We start from the raw sequence: 17,048 nt of genomic DNA on the forward strand, positions 1-17,048 counted from the left end.
GGGGAATGTGAAAGTCGTTTGCTTTCCCGGAGGTTCTCCACCTTCCTCCAAGCCTCAAGCTGGGCTGGCTGAGCATTTTACCAATTGCAGCTCTGGGTCCCCTGATTCCACGGACCCCATGAAGTGATGGAGTCCAATGGATCAGCCATTGTGGAGGGGGAGAAGGAGAATGGTAGGAAAACTATGAAGGAGAATTTGGGGGTCTTGGTTGGGGATGAGGGGTGTTAGGGAACAGGTCAGCAATAGGTTAATGTGGACTCCAGCATTTAGTACATTTAGTACATTGTCAATAAATCTTTATTGGCTGATTCGTTCATTGATAGTAGATCCATAACTGGTTATTAAGGGAAGTAAGGGATACATGGGGGTGCATTTCTAACCTCTTGAGAATGAAGAGGAAGTTCCTGTCAGATAGGCCTAAGAAGGTGAGGTATGGGCTCCAATGGAGAGACTTCTCTCCCTGTTAATCCATCCTCCATAGAGCTGCCAAATGGATATTTGGCATAAGTCTAGTCAAGTCCCCAAGGCAGCTAGATGGCTCAGTGGATAGAAAGGCTGGACCCAGAATCAAGAAGAACTGGTTCAAATCCAGCCTCAAACGCTAACTAGCTGTGTGACCTTGGAGGCAGGTAGGTAGCTTAGTGGTTAGAGTGTTGGGCCTGAAGTCAGGAAGACCTGAGTTCAAATCCAGCTTCAGACACTTACTAGCTGTGTAACCCTGGGGAAATCATTTATCCTCTATTTGCCTTAACCCACTGGACAAGGAAATGGCAAACCACTCCAAAATCTTTGCCAAAAAAACCCTATGGATAGGACAGGTGAGCTATGGTCCATGTGGTTACGAAGATTCAGATATGACTGAACATAATCGTGTCACTCCCCTGTTCAGGAATCTGCTGGTGGTCTTTCTTTCCAGGATGATTGCTCATTATTCTCCCTCATATTCTGTGATCCAGAAAAATTGTGCTATTTGCTGTCCTCAGCTCACACTCTCCCTTGCCTTTCTGTCTTTGCCCAGGCTCTTTCCCATTCCTCTAATGCTCTCCCATGTCACCTGTTCTTCAAACCACCAGCTCCATTTAAGGCTCAGCTCAAAGACTTCCTCCTGTAGGAGGCCTTTCCTGTTTCCCCAGTGTTTCCATCTGCCTTCTTCACTGTGTATTTATTTCAGCCTGTATTGATTTATCTGTGAACATTTATCAATGGAATGGAATGCAAGGTGCAATGGAATAAAGATGCAGACTGTCTCACTTCTGGAACATCAGTATTTTTAGAAGCATAGTGACAGATATAGAGTAGGTACTTAATAAATGCTTGTTGATTAGTTAATCGATTCGAATCTCCCCAGGGTAGCATTTATGTTGCATTATTGATCGGCGGAGAGGGCAAATTGAATGATTGGCTTTAGCTCTGCAAGATCTAGGGTTGAAAGGTTGGAATCTAGTCACTTTGGCTTATATTTATTCAATCTGGCAGCAGCCTGAGAGAGATGGGGAGGAGGTAGGTATGAGATGTCATTCTTCTTAGTTGGGAAAACTGAAGCAAGAGCATCTATAGTCCTTCTGCACATAAGATGTTCAGTTCCTTGAGAACAGGGCTTTATGTTATCTTTACCTTCTCTTTACTCAGAAAGTGCTTAATAAAAAAAATTTTTTAAAGAAATTGAATCGGGAGTGATGGTATATATACACACACACACACACACACACACACATATATATGCACACACATATAACACAAATATACACATACGCATGCACATATATAACACAGACATACATATATGCACACACACATATATGTGCACACACATATATGCACACACACACATATAATACCTTCCACTTGGGGAAGGCTGAAGCTTGTGGATCTCTTGAGCTCAAGAGTTCTGAGTTGCAGTAGGACTAAGACAGTTAAGTGTCTGTACTAAGTTAGCACCAGTATGGTAAGCCCCCAAGAGAATCAGGTCCATGAGTTCATGATACCAATGGGGATGCACTTCTAGCATGAGTGAGATAGGAAGACCCAGTTCCAAAAAGACAAAGTCAAATTGGATACCTAAGTATGTCATAGCAAAGGTTGTGTCTTCAGTCCTCTTTCATTTTGCTCAAACCCTCAGAAATGACATTTGCTTTCATAACCTAGCCCCTTTATGTGGAGGGGGATGAATCCCACATCTAAATTGCAAGTCCTGATCTCTTTCTTGTTTGCCTCTCCGGCTACAACCTGCACCTCTGCATCTGAATGTCCTGTTTTTGACTAAAACCCCTTCTCTCTAAAACCAAACTCCCTGTTCCCTGCCCTAGTTACACACCTCTGTTATTGTTCAGTCCTTTCCAACTCTTCATGACCCTGTGGACCATACTGTCCATGGGGTTTTCTTAGTAAAGATATTGGAGTAATTTGCTATTTTCCTCACATATCCTGCTCATCCCCTCCACCCCAATCAACTGCCACTCTTGACCTTCCTAATTCTGTCAGTGATAGCATCCATTTCTAAGTCACTAAGAATCACACACACACACACACACACACACACACACACACACACACACACACACACACACACACACACACACCCCAAACCAGTCTTAGCATCTCTTTTGATACACAGGGCACTGGACTCAGGGTCAGGAAGACTTGGGTTCCTGTCTCAGATAATAGCTATGTGACCCTTGACAATTCACTTCATCTGTGTCTCATTTTCCTCATCTGTCAAATGAGTGTGGTGGACTTGATGGTTTCTTTCACTTTTAAATTCTGTGACTTTGATTTCATTCTTTCATTTCCACACCCATTGTCATTATTCTAAGAAGCCCCCATTGCCTGTCATTTGTACTATTGCAGAAGCTTTCTAACTGATCTACCAGCTTTTCGCCCCTCCATCCTTCCTCCCCACCATCAGTCCATTTTACAAAGACTACATGTGAATCTTGGATTTGGTATTGGAGTTTGGGGGAGAGATATAGAGCTGGTATAGAGTAATAGTCATTTAGAACTGGAAAGACGTTGGAAGTAAAATTTTATAAAGGAAAAAACTGAGGCTTAGAGATGCTGTGTGACTTGATCATGATCACATGGGTAGCAGGTAGTAAGGACCTGACTCGAGGTCATCTTTCTACTACATTGCCACTAGAAACACTTTTTTGGGGGGTCTAGAACTATGATTTCATTGATATATGGGGTACCCAGCAAGGAAACTCCATTTGTGAATGCATATGGCAACTTATCTACAATTTACAGCCTTAGAAAGTTGCCTGGGGCATTGAGAGCTCAAGTGAGTTCTGCCTCAGCTGAACCCAGGTCTTTCTGATTCTCAGTACACAATGCCACCTCTCATGAACAGTCTTTTCTTAAATACACTTAAACCATCTACATAGAGTAGGAACCATGAGAGTGGATGAGCCCATTAGAGGACAGAACATAGAGAAAAGAGAACCAGGAAAGGAGTTTGAAGAAAGACCAAAGTTAGGGCGTAAGAGGAGGAAGAGAAGTGAGTAAAAGAGTCAGAAAAGAAGGCAGAGACATAGGAAGAGAAGGTGTAGAGCTGCAGAAGTTAAGGCAGTATTTGTTACAAGAGGGTGGGGAGGGGGACATGATAGAAGTGCACTTTTTTATTTAAGAAAGAAAAAAAATCAAAGAAGATAGGTATCAGAGTGGAGAGTTCAAGACTGAGATTTCCCCATGAGGAGGTCTGTAATTCTGGAGAGAGCCCCTCCAGTATAGATACTGGGGGGAGGGGAAAGGAATGGAAGAATCATGGGAAATCAAAGTGGAGACTGTGATAATGGTAATGATAGATAACATTTATATGTGCTTTAAGGTTTACTGAGTGATTTATATAATGATTTTTAATATATGGATATGATTATATAATATATAAAGATAAAATATATATAAAAATAAAGAGGCAAATGTATGCATGGGCAGATAGGTGGTGCACTGGGTCTGGGGTCAGGAACACCTGAGTTCAAATCCAGCTCCAGACACTTACTAGTTGTGTGACCCTGGGCAAGTCACTTCACCCTGTTTGCCTCAGTTTCCTCATCTGTAAAATGAGCCAGATAAGGAAATGGCAAACCACTCCAGTATCTTTGCCAAGAAAACCCCAAATGGGGTCACAGGTAGTCAAACACATTTGAAACAACCCAACAAAAATGTGTGCATATAACATAAACAAACATACATATATGTTTATATTTGAATCTCACAACAATTTTGTGAGGTCAGTGTTACTATTATTCCCATCTTATAGATGAGGAAACTGAGACAGAGATGCTAAGTGACTTGCCCAAAGTCACACATCTACTGAGTCTGGATTTGAACTCAGGTCTTCCTGACTCTGAAATCCCAGCATTCGATCTATTACACTATCCAGAGGCAGTGTAGGCTGCTCTTTTGAGAAGTGGTTTAGTGGAAGGAAAAGAAGGAAAGGCAAAATATATTTTGTAATTAGATCTTGACCCTTTACACATTAGTTGTGCTTCCAATACTAAATAGAATACTGTTTTTGAAAATGTAATTAAAAGATTAGAAATATGTTGTGGCAGGTATCAACGGCAAAGGCAGTCTGGAGCCTCAGGAACAAGGCCCTAGTGCAGTAGCTGTCCATCCACTTCCTGTTTCTTCGTCGGCTGCTGAATGTGATGCTTGTCCCTGCTGTCTTCTGTTTCACCTCAAAAGAGATGCTCCTACTGAGTAAGAGTCTGATAAAGATCTATGAACAATTTTAGCTTAATAGCTATTTTAGCCTAATAGCCTACACAACTCATATATATGCAAAGGTAGGCTGTTAAATGTTTAACAACTGGCTCTTGGGGAAAAATGTACCCACCACATACTTTTAATTTTAATATGCATTATTAACATTTTCCCCATCACTTTCTTAACTATGATAAAGATCTATGAACCATTTTAGCCTAATAGAACTAAAAGCCTAAACAGCTCATATTCATACAAAGATAGGCTGGCAAATATTTAACAGCTGGCTCTTGGAGAGGAAAGTGTACCCACTACACACTTGTATCAGCAAGGACCCTGGCATGGACAGGAGGGCCTGCTGTACAGGTTCTTAGCTCTGTTTTTCTAAAAGGAAAACAACTTTTGAGGGGTCATCAATCTACTTTAATCAAGCACACATATCATTCACTTAGTTCAAGGGGAAAAGTCAGCACCCTCAACTTCAGAGAAAATACAAACAGGAATTACAAACAGAAAGATCGACAGACAGGGCTTCCAACTGTCTGACCATGGACGTTACATACATCATTATCAGAGAGAGAAGCACCAACATCTGGGCTTTCAAAGCTGGGGGGCTTCTTAAAACAGCTGCCCAGAGTCTCATCTGGCATACAAACCTTCTTCCAAAAAATAAAGCCCAAAGTAAAACCTCACCTCATAGCATATATACTCTTTTCAGAGCTGGAGGGCAGGACCCTCCTGACCTTGTGTCTCATTAGAAATTAACAAAAGGTGTCTGAGACCTATTAATGGGGTGGGGAAGATCTTTAACTCTTCCCCCCATCCACCATCAAGCTTACTTTAACCTTACAACACTTTTAAGTTTAATATGCATTATTAATATTTTTCCATCACTTTCTTAAGTTGAGATAATCAACAAAAAAAGAAATCAAACCCCGATTTGTACTATTTGCCAATTTCTGCAATATAAATCCTCATACTGAAAACTGAACTGGTTGATCCAGTTCAAATTGGCTCCAGCACACCCCTGCCTTTACATAGTAATACCCTATTTCTATAGAATTTAGAGATTTACAGAACACCTTCCTCACAACATCTCTGTGACTTAGGTAGCATAAGCATTGTTGTTCAGTTGTTTCAGTTGTGTCTGACTCTGAGTGACCCCATTTGGGATTTTTTTTTTTTTTGGCAAAGATACTGGAATGGCTTGTCATTTCCTTCTCCAGCTCACTTTACAGATGAGGAAACAGAAGCAAGCAGGGTGAAGTGAATAGCCCAGGGTCATACAGCTAGGAAGTGTCTGAGGCCAGATTTGAAATTAGATCTTCCTTACTCCAGACTCAGCTCTCTATCCACTGCAACACCCAGAACAGACCTGTACAACTTGGCAGTAGGTAGGGGCCAGAATTAAAACAGGCTAAACTTTTTTGGGTCCCAGCTAGGTTTTTAGTGGCCCTCTTTTCAAGTAAAGGTAGCATTAAAGATTAAATTATTTTGCAAATGAACCACATTTACAAAGGGAAATTTCAATTAATATCAATTAATTATTACTTATTACTTAAGATTTTTATTTATCATGAAATCACATTAAAGTTAAAAAATTATTTTGCTGCACTCACTTTGTCCCCGTTCAATGCCAGTAATGACCAAAAACAATGAAAAGATACGTGTCTCGCTCCTCCCAGACTAGAGACAGACTTGACAGTGGTTGGTTGCTGTGGGTCACTTGACAAACAGGAGAAACTGTACAGTGGCAACCCACTTGCCAAGTTCCACGATGGGCACAATAGTGACTGGTGGAAGGTGGGTCAAGTGGGGCACTGACAAAGCACTTGTTACATCTTTACTTTCTTTTATATCCTCTACATTTTTCAAAGGCCACCCAAAATCTTTTGGCAGGCCACAAGCAGCCTGTGGGCCATATGTTGCTCAGGCCTGATCTAGTATAAGCAAGCATTATGTTCCCCATCTTAGAGTTGAGGAAATTGAAGGTATTTTAATCCTTAATATATGTATCTTAAATATATTTAAACTCTCTGCATGTAGTTGAAGCTATGAGAGTAGATGAGCCCTTTAGAAGACAGAACATAGAGAGAAGGAGCAGGAAAGGAGCAAGAAGAAAGGCCAAAATTAGTGGGAAAGAGTCAGAAAAGAAGGCAGGGAGGTAGGAGGAGAAGGTACAGTGTCACAGGGGTTTAACTAACTTCCCATACTCACTCTAACTCTCAAAAGCAACAATCAGGGGCATGTCTCTTGATGCTACTTTCCTATCCATGAAGATGATTGTGTTGTCAATAAGTGGGGTAATATGGGTAAAGTTCATCTGGGTGCAGGGTGAACTGAGCGCCAACTCTGGTAAATTCTCAGTGTGAGCATTTTACACCTCAGAAATCAGCAAATTTACAAATCAATACCTGATTGATTGTTTTATTGATTGTCTAGAGTCTAGACTATTTCTATAGCACTTTGAGATTTAATTTGAATCCAAACTTCACAGAACAAATCCTCTTAATAAAAGGATTTGTTTGGTAAAATTGGACTCAGTCAAAAGGCTGCACCCAAGGACCCAAGACGTTGAGGCTGCAGGTATCCCCACCCTGGTAGAATTAAGACAGTGTTGGAGACAATGTTAATAATGCAGAATGAACTTATTTTATTGTGGTATGGTTTTGGAGAGCCAGTTGTTAAACATTTATGAGCACATCCCTGACTAGGGTCAAGGTATGAGAAGGGAGGAAAGTGAAACCAGGGAGGAAATAATGGCCTTGAAGAATACTGAGGGTGGAATGTATTGTTGATTGTCAGGGGCTAGATAAACATTACTCTCAAGTACTCACCAAGCTCTGGATCACCTGGCTTCTCCCTGAGCATTCTCTGTTTCCTCTGGAAACTACAGGGCTCAGAAAGTATCATCTCAGATATCAAATCTGTCCAGGGCAGATTGTCCTCCAGCCCATGAAAATGCTGTGGTCCCTCCCATGGGGATTGGCTCTGCGACCCAAAGCACAAACTCTCTTTGGTCTTGAAGGCTCACAGGAGTATGATGACCTTTGCCAGCTCCAGTGCTGGCTTTGATTATCCAAGAACCATTGAGAAACCTGGACCTAAAGTACTGAAAAGCAAGTAGGGATCTGCTCTCCCATTCTATCTCAGCACTCATTCATGCTCTCCTTTGAACTTAACTTTTCTTTCTTTCTCTGCCTCAAGACTAATTGGTTAGTATTTTTTGAGAAAGACACTGACTCACTATCCCAGAATATTAGCCACATTCAAGGACAAGGACAAAACCTCAAGAGTCTACACTTGGTGGGTGTTCTTTGCCCTTCTTAATCACCCAGCTTCCATAATGACACTCAACAGGACTCACAATTTTTTCACAAATACTCAGGGATTGGATCATCTTCCCACACCCTAACTCTCAAAAACTAGAATCAGATTAAGTGTCCTAATGCTACTCTTATATCCATGGAGATGGGAAGGGTCCAGGGTGGGGGTGGGGGGTAGAAATCATCAATACCAGGGCCATCATGAACTTTCCTCCATGGGGTTCACACTTTGCTGCCTTTCAGCTCTTGTGGGGACTGGGTCATTTATCATTTAAAAAAAAATCTTGTCTAACACTGAGTGTAATACCACACATATTGAATGTGGAGTCAGCTAGGTGATATAGTGGATAATGCTGGACTTATAGTCAAGAAAACCTGAATTTAAAGTCTAGTAAAGGTAACTAGCTCTGAGTGGAGAGAATGTGAATTTTGAAACCTGCTAATGTGAAGTCTGATGCCTCGTTCCTCAGTGTCTTTTAAGTGCTTTTCAAAATAAAACCTTTTTTTGGCAGGAAAAAAAGAAAACCTGAGTTAACATCCTGCTGTAGAATCTTACTGGCTGTATGATCCTGGGCAAGTCACTTACCCTCAGTTTCCTCATCTATAAAATAATAGCACCTACTTTGCTAGGTTGTTGTGAGGATCAAATCAGTTAACGTAGTGAAGTACTTTGAACACCTTCAAGTGCTATATAAATGCTAGCTCTTATTAATAAATTATTATTTAAGTAAATTATTATTGAAGTGAACAGAGTTGACATGTTACCTCTTCCAAATGGCTATGTGACCTTAGACAAGTCATCTTACTCATTTTTCTCAACTATAAAATGAGGCAGTTGGACTAAGTGATTTCTAAGGTTTCCTCATTCATGCAAACATTAACTAATTCAACAGATTTTTTTGTGAATGATTAGTAATACTCCCTAAATAGGTTGTGTCAAATTGTGCTAAAGCACTCTCAGTTGGGTGGGGAGGGAGGCACAACACAAAGCTAAATAAAACTAAATCTAGTAGAAGGTAATGATGAGCCATGTAGACAAATAACTGTGATACATAGAATGTAATAAATTCATGAGAAGAGGGCAAAATATTAGGAGATGAGATGAAGATGGGACCATTTGTAGTGGGAAGAATCAGAGAAAGCCAAACCAATATTGACTGTGATAGTTTCCACCTGGATGGTTTTGATATTGCCAAATAATGTACTTCCCGTTAAAGGGAAATGTTTATTTGGAAAATTTTTCTCAGAGAGAAGGGTGAGAGCTAACTGTCTCTAACTTTAAGTCTACTAAACCAGGCTAGCTCACATGTGCAAACTTAGTTAAATAGCTAAATTAGTGACATCTGCAAATAAGTATTCTGTTTTCATTAGGAAAAAACTCATGGACACTTCCTTAGGGAGATTCTTTTGGGAGAGCCAGTAGGAAACCCAACCTGAAATTAATTTTGTAATTGATGATGTAAAAAAACAATAAATGGAGTAATTAAAATAAATTCATTTGAATGAGGGAAAGGGAAATTACTATGGTGCTTCTAGGTGTAATATATTTTTGTGCTTTTCAAATTAGGCAGCTTGATATTGCAGGTAGATAGAGTGCTGGGCCTGGAGTCAGGAAGACTGGAGATCAAGCCTGGCTTCAGACATTAGTTGTGTGACCCTGGGATTAATTTTAACACTTAATCTCTGTTTGCCTTAGTTTCCTCAACTGTAAAATGGAGATGAGAACATCACCTACTTTCCAGGGTCATTGGGAGGATCCAATGAGATGGCACAGTGCTTGGCACATAGATATTATTAGAGTCCCGGGCATAGTCCTGACTGCCTCACCCTGCTTACGGCTCTCCTTTTTTTTTTTGGAAGGCTAGAATTGAATAAGGGAGGCTTGGTTCTTAAGTAAAAGGATCACGATTTTAAAAAGTTAGGCAAGTTAGAAGTTTATGCATTCCTTCTGATTTTCTTAAAATCAGAAGATAATATTGATCAAGGTTTTAACCAAATCGTTTAATCTGTGTTAGTTCTGGATTTAGTAACACCTGCCTTATTTCCTGTCTGCCAAAGCATATGCTGTGATAATAAAAGGATGATGGGATTTACAGGTAGAAGGAAATTTAGAGATCAATTAGTTTAACACATTCATTTCATACATGAGAAAATTAAGCAACAGAGAGACAGAGACACACATAGATGGTCACTAGAGGAAAATTAATTTGGCAGTGGAGTTGAGGATGGACTGGAGTGGGGAGAGACTTGAGACAGGTAGACCACCTAACCAAGTATTGCAAAAGTCCAGATAAGAGGTGATGAGAGACTGCCCCAGGGCAGTGGTAGTGTCAGAGGAGAGGAAAGGAGGCTAGGGAGGTAGAAATAACTGACAGTACATATAGGCATTCAATAGATACTTGATGAAATGAGTGAAAATAGCTCATCTTTTTTTTTTTAAATTAATTTTGCTGTCACATCTCACTTTTGTATCCATTGTCTAATTTAATCCTCAGAATGGACCCTGTGAATTAGGTGGAATTAGTTATTCAAACTCCATTTTGGGGAAACTGAAGGTAAGAGAGGTTAAGCAATGGATCCAAAGGTAACCTAGCAAGAGTTCTGGACAATGTTTTATATTGTGTAATTCTATAATTTTCATGCATAATTGTATATCATTATATAATATGTATACACAAGCAGAACTTTATTGAATAATACAGGCTTATGCAATATATACATTTATATTATATAATAATATAATATATAAATATACACATTATATCATATATTATAATGTGTGGCACAAATTTATAGAATATTTATATTATCTTATAATTTTACATAATTTACATATGACATTATATAAATGGATACAATGTCTATATTTGTTATATTGTTATATAAATGTATGCATGATTTATATTTATTATATTATTATAATATAATATTATATACATTTAAGTAAGTATATGTACAAAGTTCTTCCCCAAGGGTTGTTGGCTTAGGGAAAGGGCACCTTATAAACTTGAAGTGCCATAGAGATGTGAGTACTTCTTATTATCATGTAACTGTGAATTCCTAAGTGGTAGAGTTTGACCTTACTCCAGTCACAGGGACAGGCACTTAAGTAGGGAATGAATTCATTAGCTCTAGTTTATTTCCCATTAGAGCTCACCGCCTCCCAATCAGTCCCAGCACAAATCAGATCAGAATCCTTTCTGCTTCGCTTGTAGTCATCCTGCCGCTGATGCCAAGCTGCAGCCCCACCCATCGCCTTCCATGCAAGCCACTGATGATGGTCTGGTAACAAAAGTCAGAGAGAATGAATATTCAAAGGAAATCATCCTGCTTGGTGAGTGCAGTCAGAGACTGGGCCTGTGCCCTGAAAGTCCCTGGAAAAGTACACTGTGGGAGGAGCTCCAGTGCAGGGCACATGGTGGATTTCTTCTGTGTAGCCTTCCTGATGCTCTCCCCTTCTAACGCCATCCCTCAGAAAAAACCCCAAACAAGACAAAGGAAAAATGTCACTGAGCAGCCCTGGCACTAATTACAGAGGGTCTTAACTTTTTTTGTGTCATGGGCCCCTCTGGTAAAGCCAGAAGAACGCTTTTAAAATTATTAAACAAAACACATAGGATCACAAAGAAAACTAATTATGCTGAAATAAATAATTTATACATGATTTAAGTATATAACATTTAAATACAAATGTGTATGTCATATGCAATATCATATATAAACATCAATTTATGTAATATCCACACACAAAGATAAATTTATATAATATTGGCATGTAATATATAAATTTATATCAACATATTATGTGAATTTACATATTTATATAAATACCCATATTTATAGGTAAATGAGCCAAATAGACTTACATATAAATATGGAAATCTAATATAAAAATACACTTATGTATTTATATGTACAATATAAAACACATTTTTATAAGCTTATGTAAAAATAAATATTATACATATTGTTGTTCACTCTTCTTTCTTGAGAAGGATCAATGATATCACAAGGATGACGTCTTGACTTCTGAATGAATTGGATTTAAGTGAGGCAGAATCATTAGCCTCACTGTTTCCTCCAGAGTCTATAGATGGATCTGGGTGCAGTGGCCTTTCTAACTCAAAGTCTTTCCCAGGCCTTACTTTGTCTGAATCGGTGCTCTGTCAGTGACTCAGGGCTAGGTAAGAATTGAGACAAAAGATGGCTTAATAGCAATATTTTGGGTTCTGGCCAGAAACTTTGAGAATTTCTCCCTCCCAGATTGATATAAGCATAAGATATAAATACTTAAAATAAAATTACAATAAAATGTTATTTTCCCCATCCTAGTTCCTGGACCCCCTGAAATCTATCCCCGGGTTAAGAACTCCTGATATGGGATGAGTTCCCAGCTTCCTTTGCCACTCCAGAGCATCCCTTCATGCCATGTAGCTGGTCTGAAGTGAGAAGGAAAAAAAAAGATTTTGGCTTTCCATTCCTCCTCCTCCTCCTTCTTCTCTTTCTTTTCCTTCCTTTCTCCCTACCTCTTTCTTTCTCTCCTTCTTTTAAAAGATGTTTTGTCTTTATATTGCAATTATTTACAGATGCAAAAACTGAAACAAACTTCCCCCTCCCTCCCTCCCTGTGCCTTAAAGCTTATAAGGATCTGAGAGAAGGACAAAGAAAGTAATCACCTTCCTTACTAAAGCTGTATAAATTACTGAACACAGTCAAGAATGCCCACTCAAGTAAAGTTCTTGAAAATTTTTCTTTTTTGTTTAATGATATCCTAAGCACTGCTTATAGCTGAATTTTCTTATGTCTTTCTGAAGATCAAAAGGATGCAGAATGGAGTTTTTATCCAAGACATGGGCATCTTCATACCTATCATAAGGGAAAGAAGTGTCATTTCAGTGGTGTCTTTCGTGCATACCAGAGATGTTCAACAGAGATAACATTGGACAAATGCTTCGGGAGAAAAAAATATGGTAATTCTCTCCCCCACACTCCCCTTTTTCTCAGTTCTTCAGTCTCCTCCTCCAATGAAAACTTCTATGTAAGTCTGGAGGAAGATCCTGGAAGGCAATGTTAAGCTTTGGCAAGTTCTACCAAACTGGAAAGACTTTTAGTATAGGCATGTTGAAAATAATAGCTTTCAGGTTTTCAAGGCATTTTACGTATCCTATCTCATTTGATCCTCACAATATTCCCGTGAGATAGGTGCTCTTTATCTTCATTTTGACAGAAGGGAAAACCACAGCTGAGATTCAAGGAATTGACTAGGGCCATATAATTAGTAAGTGTCTGAGGCAGGATTAGAACTTGGGTCTTTCTGAGTCCTAGTCCAAGGCCAGGGTTCTTTCCACTATGGTGGATTGACTGAGTGATGTTGGGCTGTGTGTCTGTCATATCATGGCAAGCATAGCTAAGTCTGGGTAGGCTCATCACCCAGTTGGCCATGGGGTGGGGGTGAGGGGTGAGGGATGCATTCTGGGGTCATAATAACTCTTAAAGACAGTCCACTGAGTAATAGGAGGCTTTAAGCTTCTGTCAGTGGGATGACTATCTGCGGATGAAATCTGAACTCCTTGATGTACTGAACTATCAATGTGCTAAAAGGTCAGAGGATGTTACTTCCCAGCCCAATACTGCTTCATGTAGGAAGGCATTGCAAATCAATGTAATTCAATTATTTCTCAATGAAATTTTATTTTTTTAATGAAGAAAAAAATCTATTTTCCCTCTTTCCCACCTCCTTCCATCAAGAAAAGGACAAATATCAGAGCATTTCAATTTAATAAACTTCTATTGTATACAAAGGGCTATGCTAGATGCCAAGAGAGACATGAACAGAAGACAGAACTCCTGATCTCAAGGAGTTTATAGTCTAGTAAAGAAGGTAAGGTATGTATACAAATCAGTATAATATAAAGTGGAATGACATAAATGCTTAAAAGATATACAAACAAAAAAGTGATGAGGGACTGGGCCCTGAAAGATGGGGAGAATTTTAAAGGGCAGAGATGGGGGGGTTCCAGATATAAGAATGGCATGAGTCAAGACACGACAAATGATGATTAGTCCAGGTTCTCTGGAATTGAATGAAGGTTAGTAATCAGTCAGTAAGCATTTATTAAGCACCTATTTTTTGTTTTTTGCAAGATTCTATGCTAAGTACTTGAGATGCAAACAAAGGCAAAGGATAGTTCCTGCCCTCAAAGAGCTCATAGTCTAATGGGGGAAAATAATATAAAAATGACTGTGTACATGGAAGACAATGCTAGAAAGGTAGGGTGAGGCCAATTTGTGGAGATCTTTGACTACCAACATGGAGTTTGGTAGGCAATAGGGAGCAATAAGGAGCTGGAGGGAAGAACATAGTGAGAACTAATTGTGCAGGAAGATTAATCTTGCAGCCATGTTTGAAATGGACAGGGCCAGGAAGGGAAGCAAGTGGCAGGATGACCAGTTAGGTGCATCTAGGGAAGGGAAGGAGAGGCAACATGGTCTAGTGGAGCTGACCTCAGAGTCAGGAAGACCTCAGTTCAAGTTCTGACTCTTAAGGCTCTATTACTTTGGTTAACTTTGTGGTACCATACATTGCACTGAAGGCAACAATCAATCTGCTTTACAGAAAATTTCTCACTTGGGCTGATGAAATTAGAAAGGGGGGGTCATGGACTTGGGTTTAAAAAGATATGAGTTCAAATCCAACCTCATATACTTCGTAGCTATGTGACCCTGGCAAGTCACCTTGCCTCAGTTTCCTCAATTGTAAAATAGAGATAATTATAGCACTTACCTTCCAGGATTGTTGTGAGGATAAAATGAGATAAAATTTATTAAATGCCTTGAAGATCATAAAAGTACTAAAGTTTTAGCTATAAAATGATGTCTTAAAAAAACAATAAAGGAGAGGACATATGCAAGAGATTTGCAGAGATAAAATTGGTGAGACTTGGTGAATTTATCACATTAGGAAGGGGATGACCCTGAGGTTTTGAGATTGGGTGAACTAGATAATAGCTGTGCTATAACGGAAGTAGGGAAGATGGGAGCAGGAGTAGGTCATAGAGGAGGAGAAGATAAATTCCATTATAGACCTGTTGGTGTTCTACTGGAACATTACCCTTTTATATGAAGGAGAAAATCAGGCTCAGTATGGATTACTTTCAACTTGGAAATCACAGCACATATGTAGAGACATATTTTTACTTACCTCTGAGTTTTATAATATGGTAATGTGGCATTGAAATCATCGCATATGTGTGCTTTTTTGTTGGGTATTAATAGAAAACCTTACTGAGGTCCAAAGAAAAGTATTTCTACTTCACTTATATTCTACTAGCTACAATCATTAAAAATGCATTTTCCTTTCCACAGCTTGAATTAATTTTTGTTCAGTTGTGTCAGACTCTTGGTGACCCCATTTGGGGTTTTCTTGGCAAAAGTAATGGCTTGGTTTGCCATTTCCTTCTGCAGCTCATTTTTACAGATGAGGAAACTGAGGTAAACAGGCTTAAATGACTTGCCCAGGGTCATACAGATAGTATTTGACTTTGAACTTAGACAGATGAGTTTTCCTAGTGGATTATCCACCAGGCCACTAGTGCTCTCTCCACTTGCCACCTAGTTCTCCATATTGTTAACACTTTTCAAGTCTTTTGTGAATGAACTGTTGAACTTTTTTGACCATTTATCTCTTGGGGAGTGTAATGGCTTTTTCTGCCTGGTAGCAACAAGGGGTTAAGTAACCAATGGGGTGGAGCTGTCCTTGGTGTTTTCATTCCTGTTAAAAGAGATTTTAGCTGTTTTTAGAATTTAGCTTACATTTTTAAAAGTCCATCCCTGTGGTAAACAGAAGCTCACACTTGATCAGTAGAGAAAAGTCACAGAGTATGAAGGGGAGATTAGCTCTTGCTAGAGGCACTCTTTAAAAAATCAAAGGCTAGCTTAAAAGGAAGCTTGAAATATTGGATGAAAAGGTTGGAAAGAAATTGAGTCAGTGGATTTGGGGCTCTAATTAAGGAAAGAGTGTGCCCAGCCTAACCCATGGGAAGGCTATAGGTGGATTTGGCAGACTTGGAGCCCTGTGGGCATAGCTTTGCATTAATTCCATAGCCTTCTGATCTGTGGTTTGGCTTCCCAGTATCAAACTGGCCTGCTTAGTCATCATGACTATAGCATTTTTATTTTATTAGATGATTTTATTTTACTACTTATCTTAGAAGTGATAACATCATCTTAGGGAAAATGTTCTTAACCTTTTTAAAAAAATTATGGATGCTTTTAACCTAGGGTAAAACTCATAGACCTTTTCTCAGAATAATGTTCTAAATGCATAAAATAAAATAATATAGAATAACAAAGGAAGCCAATTATATTGAAATTCACTTATCAGAATATTAGAAAGATAAATAAATTGACTCTAAGTTAAAAGTCTATGCCTAAAGGATAGAAGGTTCAAAACAAATGAATTATTAATTGCTATATACTATATACTAATTTATATTATGTATGTAATGTATAATTAATTGTTAACATATATAGGGTGTGTGTATATGTGTGTGTGTGTGTGTGTGTGTTGCCCAGGTCTATTATGTGTGTCCACATAGTGCTAGGTATGATTCCTAGGGAGGCATGAAAAGAGCATCCTATCCCTACCCTCCTCCAAGGGAGATTTTGATTCCTGGAATGAGAAACAGGAAATCAGTGCCAGAGGCTGGCCATTGGGCTTTCCTCATGGAAAGGGTACCAGTCTAGAATTTTAACTCTCTGCCCTCCCTAAGTATTTGTTAGGCTAGGGGAAATAACTTTTAGGTTCAAGCTGTGCTCCTAATCACTGTTCCTTAACAGGGAAGGAGTGCCTCAAGCATATCAAGGTTTGACTCCTTTTCTCAACAATTCCAGTTTCACAGACTATAAGTAGTGAATAGCAAATAAACCCATGTATCTAAGCTGATAGCAAACAGATATCAAATAAGACATGCAGATGAGAATATTACAGATAGTACAAAGAGTGAATGAACTTTCCACTCA

At 39.1% G+C, this 17,048-nt stretch overlaps 1 protein-coding gene across 2 annotated transcripts in view; it reads left to right on the forward strand.

The window, feature by feature from the left end:
* The window catches only part of SPATS1 (spermatogenesis associated serine rich 1), a 24,598-nt gene continuing 7,550 nt past the window's right edge, over nucleotides 1–17,048 (forward strand). Inside the window, exons 1-4 of one of the 2 annotated variants that reach the window (XM_072642320.1) lie at nucleotides 1–172; nucleotides 4,551–4,698; nucleotides 11,243–11,361; nucleotides 12,842–12,997. In XM_072642320.1, the coding sequence (XP_072498421.1) occupies nucleotides 127–172; nucleotides 4,551–4,698; nucleotides 11,243–11,361; nucleotides 12,842–12,997 (469 nt within the window). In that variant the 5' untranslated portion in view covers nucleotides 1–126. The remainder of the gene's footprint in view (nucleotides 173–4,550; nucleotides 4,699–11,242; nucleotides 11,362–12,841; nucleotides 12,998–17,048) is intronic. The other variant, XM_072642319.1, reaches the window with a different exon arrangement.

The sequence above is a fragment of the Notamacropus eugenii genome, chromosome 2, assembly GCF_028372415.1.
Source record: "Notamacropus eugenii isolate mMacEug1 chromosome 2, mMacEug1.pri_v2, whole genome shotgun sequence".
Classification (NCBI taxonomy): Eukaryota; Metazoa; Chordata; class Mammalia; order Diprotodontia; family Macropodidae; genus Notamacropus; species Notamacropus eugenii.